Here is a 16390-nt window from a genome sequence, read left to right as displayed (position 1 = left end):
GCGTTTTCTAACAACCAAAATCGCTTTTGACGGTGTTTGATAAAAAAAAAGGTTTAGAGTGCTTTTGGGGCATAGAAGCGCTTTCTAAAAAAGCAATTGAACTTCTTAAGAAAATTTCAACATCTTTATAATAAAAACATCTTTACTAGAAACACTTATGAGTTGAAGTGCTTCCTAAATAAACAATCTCAAACAAGCCTAAGAGTCTCATGTGAGGTCAATAGAAAATACATATCAAATCCACAGCCATTAGGTTGGTCCTAAGGATTACTTGGGCTTGTTATGAAATTTTGTTAGACGAAAACTAAAAGAGGTTGTTGGTTCAATTTTTTCTTTCTTCAAATATTTTTTAATAAAATTTTAATACAAACGATATTGAGAAGGCAAGATTCAAACACAAGACTTCATGTACAGAAATAACTGCTTTTAATCATTTAAGTTACAAGCTCCTTAATATTTCTTTTGAGCTACTATGTATCATTGATCTATTACATACCATCAGTTTTCTCTTTATTATCATTGTATATAACAAGGGAGCTAATTTCCCCACTTCCCTTTTCTCCACTTACACTCCCTTTTGCTTTTTAATACTTTTTAATCAATTTTGTTATTTTCCTTTTCTATTCTACCCTTACCCTACAATTTATTTCTTTTTTACTTCACTTTTATATTATTATTATTTCTTTATTCTTAATTTTCCAACTTACACTCCGTTTTTAGTATTAAAGGGAAATTAAAAAAAACTTAATTTCTTATTCGATTAAAGGAAAAAAATATTGAAAATAGAGTGCAAGTTGGAAAATGAAGTATAAATGAAAAGAACTAATATAAAAGTGAAGTAAAAAGAAATTAATGTAGGATAACGGTAGAATAGGAAAGAGAAAGAACAAAATTGATTAAAAAGTATTAAAAAATAAAAAAGAGTGTAAGTAAAGAAAAAGGGAGTGGGGAAATCAGATCCCTATAACAAAAATCATTTTATTAGTCCCTGAATTTAGACCCTATTTGCATTTGAGTACCTCAATTTCCAAAATGGTTCCCGTGGTCCTTTAACTTTAGTTTCGTTAGGACAAATGGTCTTGTCGTCAATTTTGTTAACTTTTCTGTTAAGTGCAGGGGAAAAATGGTATTTATGTATCAAAATTGATTAAAATATAAATAAAAAATTTAAAATTTAAAATTAAACTCTCTCTCTCTCTCTCTCTCTCCCCTTTTATCCTGATTTCCACTCCCCCCAAACTTTTTTTTTGGTTGGTTTTTTATTTGATTTTCTTTTATTACTATTTTAAAGATTTGATTTTTTATTAATTTTTTTTATTTTAATATAAAAATACCATTTTACCCCTGTATTTAAAAAAAAAAGCTGACAAAATTAACGGCGGGACTATTTATCTCCAAACGAAACTAAAATTAAAAGACCAAGAGAATCATTTTAAAAATTAAGATACTCAAATATAAATCGAGTCAAAATTCAAAAATTGATAAAATAATTTCTCAACTTTCTTTTTCTTCTTTCCAGTTAATAATAGACAGAAGAACATGTATTAATTAATGTCTGACTAATAATTTATAGAAAAAGGTGGACCAGAACGTTGTTATATTGTCACGTCAGGCTTGTTGCCTTTCCTCGTACAATGTCTTCTCCTGTCCTCCTTTTAGAAAAAGTTCCCAAATCTTTTCAACACTTTGCATGCCGCTGTAGTCGAGGCCGGGTCTGACGAGTGCCTGCTAGGTACCCCATCTCCACACCACACAAAGCAAATTTCTTTTTCTTTTTTTAGTATAGAATTTTGTGCTGCATAATTTCTCTTTGTTATTTTTTTTCCTTTTTTTCTTTGGGAAAAAAAAAAATGGTGATCAAGCTGACATCTGAATTACGTGGCAAAATTTTTGGACATGTAGGATTGAAATAACAATCAGGGATTGATCTTTGAGCTTAAGAGCTAGCCTGAGGCCCTGAAGGCCAAGCAAAGGTATATCTACCTCTCCTGACGACATGCATGTGATGCATGCATGATGCATGCCCACTTTTCTCTTTTCTGCTTTTACATTTATCAACATTAGTTACATACACATGGAAAATACAAAGGAACTAATCTTATTCATCGCATGTTTGCAGAGCAATGGCACAAAGAGAAGGCCAAATTCAACTCGCCATAATGGTTATGATTCCACCAGCAGATGCAGGTTAGACTCAGAGCATAATTCAGGCATATACATGCATGTGCCTCGCATTTTTTTTTTTTTAAAAAAGATGTTTAAGATGCACAGGGGACAAATAACAAAAATACTTTAAATAAACGATAAAATAAGTGAAACAAACATACATTGGAATCATTTTTTCACTCAACAGAGTATTATTCTATAATTTCTCCTCATAATGATTAGATTTCTTTCTAATGCAAGTTAAAACAAGGCTTTTCAGTTCCAATGGTCCCTCAATTTATATCCGATTTGCATTTTCGTCCTTGAATTTGCAAACTGGTTGTGGTGGTCCCTTATCTCCACTTCAATTAGCAATTTTGATCCTCTGTTACATTTTCTATTAAATTTAGAGACAAAAAAGTTATTTTAGCTAAGTCCAACCCCATCACTCACACCACTCCCACCACCACTATGTATCCAAATCCACCATTCTCACCACCATTAGTGAACCAAAAATAAAAAAACAAAATAGAAATTCATGCACCAAAACAAATCAACCTACAACACCAAATAAGAACAAATCAAGCAATTGATGAAAATACGATTTTGCCCATTACAAAGAATTTGAAATACTTTTCTGCCCACAAACTTCACGAAAAATGTAATAGGGAACCAACACTGCTAACGGAAGTGAAGTGAGGGACTACTACAATCATTTTATACATTGAAAAAACGAAAATACAAATTGGGTACAAATTCAAGAACTATTGGAACTAAAAAACCTTAAAACAATAAAAATATGAGCCCATATATATTTACAATCGCTCCGTGTGTCAGGCGGGTGAGAAATTTGTGCTAGGGGAGGATGAAAACTTTATGTACATGTATTTGGTGTTTACATATACGTAAAGAAAATTTCGGATTAAATTTTTATGTACATTATTGCCCCATGTTCTCACCTCTCTCACCAATATATATTGTCTACCTTAATATATGTTACGCATATGTTTTTTGTTTTTTGTTTTTTTTGGTCAAAATATATGTATATGGTTAATTAGACATATTACCCCGTGTCATTCAACTTATGATGAATCTGGGATTCCATCTGCAGCAAATGTTGGAAGCAATAATGGTAATTCAACGAGACCAACCCCATTTAATATACCATGGCCTTTTTTGCGGATCCCTTCCTTCCGTCGTCGCAAACCAAGTAAGCTTTTTCTAAATAAGCAATTTTTTTCCTTTTTCATAAATTTCTTCGCATGTAACTTGATCAGCTAAGTGATTACTAAAAAACTCTAGTATGGAGAAGAAGAAGAAGAAATAAAAATAAAAATAAAAAAGACGAAGAAGAAGACACAGATAAAGAGGGGAGAACAAGAAGAAGAAAAAAAAAGATGCGTCATGGGCCAAATGATGCTACGCGTGCAGCATGGAGGAGTGTGCAATGCTTTCCTCATTTCTATACTTCATTCATGTAAAACAAAACAAAATTCAATGATTCATACTCATATTTTTTAGGCTTAATTGCTACAGTGCACCATGAAACATTGGTCAAATCTCACTTTATCCTCTTAAAGTTAAAGTGACCCACTTTGCCTATTTGACCAGGGTTTGATATTTCACATTGCCCCTGACCGGCAACTCTATCCAAAAGTTCGTTAAGTTTGATGACGTGGTAGGGGTGTTTTAGTAATTTTGTGCACCTAAGTCGTTTGAGTGGGTGATGTGGCAAAGTGGAGCCCACCTCGAACATGGATAAAAAATTCATTTTTGTTAAATCATTAAAATAATTTTTTTAGAAACAATTGAAGAAAAAAATCGTTAATTTTTTAAATAATAAAAAATCTAGGACCCACTAACCCAAACCCAACCCCGATTTCTTCTCCAGCATTCCCCCATTGCCCCCTCCCTGCGCAAAACCCAGAAACCTTCCCACCCCCTCTCCCCTTCCCTCGATTTCTTCTCTGCTCCCCCCTTTCCCCATCGTAACCCACCCAGATCCATCTCTCTAGCCCCCCACATGCAGAACCTTGCTTTGGGTGCAAAAAAAACCAGAGGAGCTCGTTTTGGCAATCGAAGGTGATGAATTGGATGAGTAGGGTTTTGGCATCGGGGTACTTGTGGTGGCCGAGGAGAGGGTGGAGGAGGGTGAGGAGGGGATGAGGGGTTTGGTTTAAGGAAGGAGTGTGGGCCTAGGTCCATTGGAAGAATGAAAGGAGAGCATTGGGCTTGTTTGTTGAGAATGGAAAAGATGAGAGGCTGCGTGAGGTAGGTTTAAGTGGTTGGCAGCGGTTAAGAGGCTGATTATGGTTTGGAGCAGTTCAAGTTGCGTTAAAGTTTGAGTTGGGTAGGTAGGGTTAAAGTTTGAGTTGGGTAGGTAGGGGTGTTTTAGTAATTTTGTGTACCTAAGTCATTTGAGTAGGTGATGTGGCAAAGTGGAGCCCAACTTGAGCATGGATAAAAAATTCATTTATGTTAAATCATTAAAATTATTTTTTTAGAAACAATTGAAGAAAAAAAATCGTTAATTTAAAAATAAATAAACAACTGGGACCCACTAACCTAAACCCAGCCCCGATTTCTTCTCCAGCATTCCCCCATTGCCCCCTTCCTACGCAGAACCCAGAAACCTTCCCACCCCCTGCCCCTTCCATCGATTTCTTCTTTGCTCCCTTTTCCCCATCGCAACCCACCCAGACCAATCTCTCTAACCCTCTACTTGAAGAACCCAGCTCTGGGTGCAAAAGAAGCCAGAGAAGCTCGTTTTGGTGATTGAAGGCGATGAATTGGACGAGTAGGGTCAGGGTACTTGTGGTGGCAATTGAGAGGGTGGAGGAAGGTGAGGAGGGGATGATGGGTTTTGTTTAAGGAAGGAGCGTGGGCCTAGGTCCATTGGAAGAATGAAACGAGAGCACTGGGCTTGTTTGCTAGGGTTTTGGGGCTGAGAATGGAAAATATGAGGGGCTGCGTGAGGTAGGTTTAAGGGGTTGGCAGCGGTTAAGAGGCTGATTATGGTTTGGAGCAATTCGGGTTGGGTTAAAGTTTGAGTTGGGCTGGCCATGGAGATGCGGAGTGAGTTACAAAGTCTCATAATGTTGAAGAAGAAGAAGAAAAATGGGTTGCGGTTTTGGACAGAGTCAGGGGAATGTGTGTGTGTGTGTGTGTGTGTGTGTGTGAGAGAGAGAGAGAGAGAGAGAGAGAGAGAGAGAGAGAGAGAGAATTCAATTTTTTAAAGTTCTAAATTTTATGTTTGTATTTTAATTTCTTAAAGTAAATAATGTTCTTTTATTTTTTTAACCCATATGGGAGTTGGGCTCCACTTTGCCACATCACCCATTCAAATTGATGAGTAAATGACCTAAGTGCATAAAATTACTAAAACACCTTTGCCATGTCATCAAATTTAACGGACTTTTGGATGGAGTTGACGGTAGGAGGCAATGTGGAACATCAAATCTTGGTCAAGGGGGCAAATTGGGTCACTTTAACTTTAAGGGGGTAAAATAGGATTTGACCAATGTTTCATAATGCACTGTAGCAATTAAGCCTATTTTTTAATATTAAACTTAAAGTGTTATTGTATATGGGCTTTGCGGGCTAGGCTTTTATTGATAGGTTGGGTTGGGCTTTTTTTGAGCTCAAATGGGCTGGGCTTTAAACACTTTAGTCTAAAGAATGGGTGGGGCCGATCCATAGCCAACATCAAGCCGGGCCAAGCTTTTCTTTGATGGGCTGGGCAGGCTCCCCTCAGCCTGTGAGCCCGTGAACCAAATGATGACTCTTGTAACATGTACCTGTCACTAGGTTTTTATTTTTGTTTTTATTTTTTTGTATATTTTATTCTTATCTATAGAGTGAAGGAAGTTAAGGTTTCAAAAGAATTTTAGCTGCACATCAAATTTTATTTCCGTTTGGTTCCTTTAATATAATATCATTTAACATATTTATTAAAATGACATAGTTTTATTTCCAAATTGTTTATAAATAATATTGTTTTTCCAATAATAAATCTCGGATTCCATATGCAACAACAGGACCAACTGAATTTAATATCCCATGGGACTTTTTGCAGTTTCCTTCCTCTTATTGCCAAACACCTGGTAAGCCTTTTTCATTTTTTTTTTTTTTAAGATTACGCTTTTGTCTCTGTCTCTCACAATTGAGTTTCATATAGTTTTGCTATCTTTTGTATTATTTTATGGTGCTTCTATTTTATACAAGCATCTCCTCCAATTGAATAAAAAAGTAAGCCTTTTCCACAAAAAAAAAAAAAAAAAAATCATAAATTTATTGGCATTTAACTTGATCATCTAAGAGCATCCACAATCATGCTCCATATTTCTTAGCTAAAATTTAATTAAAAACACAAAAAAGCTATTTTAGGAGTTCTCTAAAAAAATTCAACTCCAATCATACTCCCTAATATGGAGAGTCATAAATGCTTTACTTCTGATTGTCATAAATGCTTGACTCCTTTTTTTTTTTTACAACTTAATTCTTCATTTTACAATAAAATTTTCATATTCAAATAATGAATATTGCCAAATAATTGTAAGTTTAATTGTTATTCAATTTTGATATTCTATGGTTTTCTGCTTTGAAAGAATTGGCTGTCAAAATAAAAAATCATGTGAAAAGAAATTTTTTTAATTTTTAAAAAAGTGTTTGTTTTTTGCAAAATAACTACAAGGAAAAGAATTATTTAAAAATGTGTTTGTGTGTTGCAAAATATCTATAGTGAAAATAATTTTATAAAAGAAAAAAGAAAAAAGAAAAAGGAGCTCGTGCTTTGCAAAACACCTACAGCGAAAAGAATTGAAAAATATATAGTGTTCGTGTTTTGCAACAACATAATGCAGAAAAAAAATTGATAAAATGAAAGATATTATTAAATAAATGCTCAAAATAATAATAAAATATAATAGCAGTTAATTATAGAGAATCACTAGGAGTTCTTTATCTCTCTCCTCATATTTAGGAGCTCCTAGCAGTTTCCCTATTTTAGGAGTTGAATAACGAGCATGATATTTTGATTAAACATATGTGTTAGATTAAGTTTTGATGGTGTTATGGTTCTTCATTACTACATTATTATCAATTAGCTTCCTAACATGCAATCATGAGCCTATTAGTAGGCTTTTAATTTTAGCATTATTTATAGAGAATTTTGGTTGGACATAAAATCTGATTTTCGTTGTTTCATATTATAAAGGAATATTATTTAACGTTTTTGTCTTTTTTAATTTATAATTTTTTTTATTGAGAGGAAAGATAATATAATAAATTATCACACACAATACGAATACTAGGACTTGAATACGTGACCTTTTCTAAAGGAGCAATTACTTCAAACCACTATACTAGTGGGTGTTTTTTTTTAAAAAAAAAAAAAAAAAAATTTAAAAAAATAGTCGTAACTTAATATTATTGAAAAACAATATTATAATGAATATGAGATTCTATCTGCAGCAAATGTTGGAAGCAATAATGGTAATCCAACCGGATCAACCCCAAGTAAGCCTCTTCTAGAGAAGTTTATTTTATTTTTATTTTTATTCCAGAAATATCTTGGCAATGGCATCATGTATTCATTACTTAAAAAAGGTTCTTGAATTATAAGTCCCTTGAATCTTTAGTTATTTATTTATTTACTTATTTTTAACAACAGACATTCAAAATAAAGTGTTCTAGTGACTTCAAATACTTTCAATACACAATATATTTTAGTATTTTAATCACTATTTCATCTCATACTTGTGGCTTTCACTTTGTTGGTGAAGGTCATGAGCCCAGAACTCATGCAAAAGAGTTATTTGTGCTGTTTAATATATAGAAAATTCCTACTTTCATCCAAATAGGATAACATATTTAACACGAGTGTTGCTATTTCTACGATATGTTGGTGAGTAAATGATCTAGATGCATAAAATTACTAAAACACCTTTGCCATGTCATCAAATTTAACGAACTTTTAGATGTAGTTGATAATAGGAGGCAATGTAGAACATCAAACCTTGGTCAAATGGGCAAATTGGGTCACTTTAACTTTAAGGGGGTAAAGTGGAATTTGACCAATGTTTCATGGTGCACTGTAGCAATTAAGCCTATTTTTTAATATTAAACTTAAGTGTTATTGTATATGGGCTTTGCGGGCTAGGCTTTTATAGGTAGGCTGGGTTGGTTTTTACTTTTTTTTTAAAATTTTTTTTAATTTTTTTTATAGCTCAAATGGGCTGGGCTTGTGGTTGGGTTGTGCTTTAAACACCTTAGTCTAAAGAATGCGTAGGGTCGGTCCATAGCCCACAAGCAGCTAGGCCGAACTTTTCTTTGATGGGTTGGGCGGGCACCCATGAGCCCATGAGCCCGTGGGCCAAATTATGACCCTGTATATATATATTTTATTTATAAAGTTAAGGAAGTTAAGGTTTCGAAAGAATTTTAGTTGCACATCAAATCTTACTTTCGTTTGATTTTTATTTATTTATATATTTTAATACAATATCATTTAACATATTTATTAAAATGACGTAGTTTTATTTCCAATTTTTTTTTCTAAATAATATTATTTTTCCAATTATGAATCTCGGTTTCCATCTGCAACAACAGGACCAACCGAATTTAATATCCCACAGGACTTTTTGCAGTCTCCTTCCTCTCGTCGCCAAACACTTGGCAAGCCTTTTTCATTTTTTAAAAAGATTATGCTATTGTCTCTGTCTTTCATATTTGAGTTTCAGATAGTTTTGTTATCTTTTGTACTATTTTATGGTGCTTCTATTTTATACAAGCATTTGCTCCAATTTTAAAAAAGTAAGCCTTTTCCCCCCAAAAAAAGAAATTCATAAATTTATTGGCATTTAACTTGATCATCTAAGAGCATCCACAATCAAGCTCCATATTTCTTAGCTAAAATTTAGTTAAAAACACAAAAAAGCTATTTTAGAAGCTCTCTAAAAAATTCAACTCCAATTATACTCCCTAATTTGGAGAGTCATAAATGCTTTACTTCTAATTGTCATAAATGCTTTACTCCTTTTTTAACTTAATTCTTCATTTTACAATAAAATTTTCATATTCAAATAATGAATATTGCAAAATAATTGTAAGTTTAATTGTTATTCAATTTTGATATTCTATGGTTTTCTGCTTTGAAAGAATTTGCTATCGAAATGAGAAATCATGTGAAAAGATTTTTATTTTTATTTTTTGCAAAATACCTACAAGGAAAATAATTTTTTAAAAAAAGTGTTTTTGTGTTGCAAAATATCTATAGCGAAAATAATATATATTTTTTTAAATAAAAAAGTGCTCGTGCTTTGCAAAACACCTACAGCGAAAAGAATTGAAAAATATATAGTGTTTGTGTTGTGTAACAATATAATGCAGAAAAAAAAATGATAAAATTAAAGACATCATTAAATAAAGGGAGACTTTGGAAAAACCCAAAGGAGAGAGAAATTTTTTAAAAGAAGTCAAAATGGACAAAATTGCCACAAAAATAATAATAAAATATAATAGCATTTAATTATAGAAAGTCACTAGAAGTCCTTTCTCTCTCCTCAGATTTAGGAGCTTCTAGTGGTTTCTCTATTTTAGGAACTGAATAAGAGCATCCGCGCGCGCTGGGGCGGGGCGCGGGTTGTATTTTCGGGAGTGTAAAACCACTTTTACATCATCTTTACACCTCCAGGGGGTGTAAATACATTTTTTGTTCAAATAGAAAACGATGTAAATCTAAAGATATAAATACTTTTCTTCATTTTTCCTCTACTTCTCTCAGCTGGGTCCCACCTGCAAGAGATGTAAAAAAAGAATGTACAATTGCATCTAAATTTACATATCATGGTGGTGATGTAATTATACATTCATTTGCACCCCCCATGGTGGATGATTCCGATCACAACGGGTGTATATTTAACATACACTCCATCATACACCAACCCCCCCAACTATGGATGCTCTAACAAGCATGGTTAGAGGTGAGTTTTTTCAATTCCTCCCTAAATTTTAGCTAAGAAGGTGATTTAGAGAGCCCATTGTGGATGGTCTTAATAACTAAAAAATATCAAGATTGACTTCTTAACTGTACAAGAATAGATTTTCATCATAAAATAAGATGGTATTTTGATTAAACTTATGTGTTAGATTAAGTTTTGATGGTGTTATGGTTCTTCATTACTACATTATTATCAATTAGCTTCCTAACATGCATTCATGAGCCTATGAGTAGGCTTTTAATTTTAGCATTATTTATAGAGAATTTTGGTTGGACATAAAATCTTATTTTCGTATAAAGGAATATTATTTAACGTTTTTATCTTTTTCTTTATTTATGATTTTTTTTATTGAGAGGGACCATAATATACAAAACTATCACACACAATACGAATGCTAAGACTTGAACACATAACCTTTCCTAGAGCAGCAATTACTTTAAACTACTACACTAGTGAGTCATTTACATATTTTTATCTTTTTAAAAAGAAGTTGTCGTAGCAAACAATATTATAATGAATATGAGATTCTATCTGCAGCAAATGTAGGAAGCGATAATGGTAATCCAACCGGATCAACCCCATCTACTATCAAATTGGATTTGTATCCATTCGCTTCCTACGAGCGTCGAACACCAAGTAAGCCTCTTCTAGAGAAGTTTATTTATTTATTTTTCCAGAAATATCTTGGCAATGGCATCATGTATTCATTACTTAAAAAGGGTTCTTGAATTATAAGTCCCTTGAATCTTTAGTTATTTATTTATTTACTTGTTTTTAACAACAGACATTCAAAATAAAGTGTTCTAGTGACTTCAAATACTTTCAATAACACAATATATTTTAGTATTTTAATCACTATTTGATCTAATACTTGTGGCTTTCACTTTGTTGGTGAAGGTCATGAGCCCAGAACTCATGTAAAAGAGTTATTTGTGCTGTTTAATATATAGAAAAAATAGAATTTTACGGGGTAATTTCTCATTGTATTACTTCCTTGAAATATATACACATATAATCCTTACTCTACAAGGAAACACTAATCAATAAAGGACACAACAATAAATCCTTCCTAATAAAGGACTCCTAATATTCACAATATATTTACATACTTATTTAAATAACTCACGTTTACACTCCCCCTCAAGTTGGTGCATATATATCACACATGCCCAACTTGTCAAGTGAGTTACCAAACTTTCGACTACATACTGCATGAGTAAGAACATCTGCAAGTTGTCCCTCTGACTCCACAAACGGTATTGATACAATCTTCTTCTCAAGCTTCTCTTTGATAAAATGACGATCAACCTCTACATGCTTCGTTCTATCATGCTGTACCGGGTTATCAGCTATGTCTCTTGCTGACTTGTTATCACAAAACAACCGCATGGTATCCTTTGGTTTAAACCCAAGTCCCCAAAGAAGTTTTCGGAGCCAAAGGATTTCACAGATTCCTTGAGCCATACCTCTATATTCGGCCTCAGCTGAAGACCGTGACACCACCTTCTGTTTTTTACTTCGCCATGTCACCAAATTCCCTCCAACAAAGGTAAAATATCCAGAAGTAGACCGTCTATTAGTTACATCACCTGCCCAATCCGCATCAGTAAACCCTTCAATCCTCAAATGCCCATTTTTTCTATACAAGACTCCTTTTCCAGGTGCCGACTTCAAGTATGCCAAGATACGCAGAACAGCAGCCATATGATCCACACTTGGTGAATGCATGAACTGACTCACAACACTCACAGCATATGCAATATCAGGACGAGTATGAGCCAAATAAATCAGTCTCCCTACAAGTCTCTGATATCTACCCTTATCAACTAGTTTCTGCTCCGGATCCAAACACAAATGATGCTTCTCAACAATAGGCGTCTCTACCGGCTTACATCCCAACATACCAGTTTCTTTTAATAAATCCAGTACATACTTACGTTGAGACAAGAAGATACCTTTTGACGAGCGAGCAACTTCAACTCCCAAGAAATACTTCAAATCCCCTAAGTCCTTCATCTCGAATTCGACCGCGAGATTTCCTTGCAACTTGGACATCTCATCAACATCGTTTCCTGTTATAATCATGTCATCTACATAGATAATCAAGGCTGTTACTTTATTCTGTCTACGCTTCACAAACAAAGTGTGATCAAAATGACTCTGACAATATCCATTCTTTCTCATGACTTGAGTAAATCTACCAAACCATGCACGGGGCGATTGCTTAAGTCCATAGAGTGACTTACGCAACCGACATACTCCAGTGTTCCCACCATTGCTATATCCAGGAGGAAAATCCATATACACTTCTTCCTCCAAATTCCCATGGAGAAATGCATTCTTCACATCAAACTGTTTTAATGGCCAATCCATGTTTGCAGCTAAAGAGATAAGAACACGTACCGTATTCATCTTGGCAACCGGGGAGAAAGTGTCCTGGTAATCTACCCCATATGTTTGGGTATATCCTTTAGCCACCAACCTTGCTTTGTATCTGTCTACTGTTCCATCAACTTTATATTTAACTGTAAACACCCACCGACATCCCACTGTCTTCTTCCCTATGGGTAGCTTCATCACCTCCCAAGTATTATTTTTCTGCAATGCCAACATTTCCTCATCCATTGCTTTTGCCCACTTTGGATCTTTTAGAGCTTCCTCCACTCGAGTTGGTACATGGATAGACTCCATATTACTTACCATAGTCTGACGCTCTGGTGCAAGCTTATTGCATGATACATAGTTGGCTATCGGATACTTCACCTTTCCTTCAGGAGAAAACCTATCAGGAGGCACACCTCGATTTTGTCTTGGCGGCAATTTATAAGTACCTACACTTGGATTAGTTACACAATCATTTACGATACTTACCTCAGGCATATTCAGAGAAGATGTATTGGGCGGCACTTCGGAACTAGAGAGAGAAGGTGTACTAGGCTCCTCAATAAGGGTTATACTGGGCTCCGCACAAGGTTGTTCAACAGCAAGGTTCTTCTCGATAGTAGCTTGCCGTGACTCTCCTAGTAGGGGATGAGTACCAGGTTCTACACGCTGTTCAATAGTCACATCTCCCCCTAGATCCAACCAACTCAGATTACCATCAGTGTTCTCCCCCTGGTGATCTGAAGTGGAAGGTACAAAAGTGTAGAAATATTCTGTTTCAGAGAAAGTCACATCCATGGTTACATACATATGTCGGGTCTCAGGATGGTAACACTTATACCCTTTTTGGTGAGACGAGAAACCCACAAAGACACACCGTAGTGCACACGGATCCAATTTACTACGATGTATTTTCTGAATATGAACATAAGCCACACAACCAAACACTCGAGGAGTGAGAGTATTACTGGACACCACTGGAGTATGTTGAGTGAGGACCTGAATAGGTGTTTGAAATCCAACCACCCGAGAGGGCATACGATTAATGACATACACGGCATAAGTAACAGCTTCAGGCCAAAAACGTGGAGGAACCGAGGCCCCAAGGAGTAAGGCACGAGCTGTCTCCAAAATGTGACGATTTTTACGCTCTGCAACCCCATTTTGTTGTGGGGTATGCGGACATGTGGTTTCATGGAGAATCCCTTGACCATGGAGAAACTCCGACAACTCAAAATTAATGTATTCTCCTACATTATCAGAACGTAGAACTTTAATAACGGAAGAATATTGCGTTTGAACCATCTGAGCAAATGACCGAAATATGGCACCAACATCACTTTTATTTTTCAACACATAAAGCCATGTCATACGAGTGCAATCATCAACAAATGTAACAAACCACCGAAGTCCAGAAGAAGTAACAACTGGAGAAGGCCCCCAAACATCGGAATGCACAAGATCAAATGGAAAATGTCTTTTATTCATACTAGGAGGAAACGAAGCACGATGGCTTTTAGCAAGAATACATACTTCACACTGTAAGTCTGATTCATTTATTCCACTAAATAAATGAGGCAACATACGCCTTAAATAGCTAAAGGATGCATGGCCTAATCGACGATGCAATAACCATACTTCTTGTAAATTACTACCACGGAGCACTCGGACTGCATGAGCTCTGCCAGGAACGACATCATCCACGTAGTACAACCCCTCTCTCTTAGTGCCACTCCCAATTATCTCCTTGGTCTGAATATCCTGAAGTAGACAAAAGGACGGATACATTAGAACAACACAATCCAATTGTTCAGTAATCTGTGGTATGGAAAGTAAATGATGTGATAAAGATGGAACAAGCAAACATCGGTGTAAAGGGAGAGAGGCTGTGAGATACACGGTACCAGCACCAACAACAGGTGCACGGGTACCATTAGCAGTTGCACTATATTCCCTGTGAGATGTTGTCATATATTGGAACACATTCTTATCGTATGTCATATGATCTGTTGCACCAGAGTCCAGAATCCAACCTGCATGATGCTCAGTGTCGGAGGCCAAAAAAACATGCCCTACAGTACCTATAGTGGAGGATGAATCACCATGGGTAGAACGAGTCAACAAAGTTTGACTCGGGTTATTGGAGATAGTCTCATCCTCCTTAGCTTTTGGTGGGGCAGTAGCCAGGGATGCACGGCCTCCATTATTTCCCCCACTCCCACGCTCCTTTGCACGTAGCTTCTTCTTCAATTCTGGGAACCACTCAGGTACCCCATGCTTGGCAAAACACGTATCCTCAGTATGACGGGTTTGTCCACAGAAAGTACACTTCAAATCATCTTTATTTTCTCGGGTAAATGGACGAGAATTTAAAGACTGACTAGAAGGATTACTAGGACGAAAGGCAGCGGCGGGCCGAGAGACCATGGCCATGGATGGCAGCCCTCCTTGGTTGTTACTCTCACTCATCATGGTGGCATGTCTTTGTGCTTCACGCCGAACAACAGAAAATACTTCCTCAACAGATGGTAAGGGTTGAGTACGTAGAATATCACTACGTACTTTATCAAAGATATCATCCAAACCCGCCAAAAAAGCATACACACGATCAATTTGAATCTCATCTCGAAGGGTCTTGAGATCCACTGCACACGCCATCTTGATTGGTCTCCTTTGATCTAACTCCTGCCAAACGGACTTGAGATCAGCGTAATACACACCAACCGGTCGGCCCTCTTGACGGAGTCTGAAGGATTTAACCTTTAATTCATAAATTTGAGAAATATCCGAACCATCATAATAGGTCCGAGCCACCTCTTCCCAAACTTCTTTAGCAGTACGTAGGTGAATAAAAAATCCCATGATAGCAGGTTCCATGGAATTGATCAACCACCCTTTTACGATTGCATTCCCTGTCTCCCATGTCTCATACCCAGCACTATTCTCAGCAGGTTCCTTGGTACTCCCTGTCACAAAGCCTTTCCTACCGCGTCCAGCGATGTGCATCTCCAAAACTTTGGACCAAAGAGGATAATTTGATCCATTCAACTTCACTGTGTTTGGTACAGCAGACGCATCATTATGAATAACAACAGGATTCAATACTGGAGTATTGGTTGGTGTACGAGAGCTACCCTCCAATTTCAAAACAGCACTATCTTCCAAAGAGGCACTATCTTCCAAAGAGGCCATCCTATCTTACGGTGCACAGCTCTTGATGTAGCAATCCACACGGTTCTGGAGGTAGTAATCCACACAGCACAGCCAAATCACACACGGCAATATCACACACACCCACACAGCCTAACGTTCTGCAAGGGAATATTGCAGAAAAGAAAGAGTCGGCCGTCAACAGCAGCGGAAAAATATTCTAGGGTTACGGCAACCTAAGTTCTGATGCCAAATAGAATTTTACGGGGTAATTTCTCATTGTATTACTTCCTTGAAATATATACACATATAATCCTTACTCTACAAGGAAACACTAATCAATAAAGGACACAACAATAAATCCTTCCTAATAAAGGACTCCTAATATTCACAATATATTTACATACTTATTTAAATAACTCACGTTTACAGAAAATTCATACTTTCATCCAAATAGGATAATATATTTAACACAACGAGTATTGCTATTTCTACGATATTTATGACCACATTGACCACCTGTCTAATACTACAGATGGATCCCACATATAATCATTAAAGTTGTCAACAAATATGGTACAAATAGTATTATGAGAGTTTCTCCAATATGTATTTTATGTTAAGAATTTGTTACATACTTCAAATCTTGGTCGTCGAATCATTAAAAATGTTGGTAATCTCTTAGATGCAATCCAATTGCCGAAATTAAAAAT

General features: G+C 35.7%; 1 protein-coding gene across 1 annotated transcript; it reads left to right on the top strand.

Moving 5' to 3' along the window:
• LOC109947119 lies at positions 1681-10873 on the top strand. The gene is made up of 6 exons (XM_020556590.1): positions 1681-1973; positions 2120-2187; positions 3257-3355; positions 6183-6248; positions 7618-7662; positions 10683-10873. Exons 2-6 carry the CDS (start codon positions 2124-2126, stop codon positions 10871-10873), a joined length of 465 nt encoding a protein of 154 aa, XP_020412179.1. The 5' UTR covers positions 1681-1973; positions 2120-2123.

This window comes from Prunus persica, chromosome G2 (assembly GCF_000346465.2).
Source record: "Prunus persica cultivar Lovell chromosome G2, Prunus_persica_NCBIv2, whole genome shotgun sequence".
NCBI classification, from domain to species: Eukaryota; Viridiplantae; Streptophyta; class Magnoliopsida; order Rosales; family Rosaceae; genus Prunus; species Prunus persica.
The sequence above is the reverse complement of the archived record's forward strand: the minus strand, read 5'-3'. Positions and strand labels throughout refer to the sequence as shown.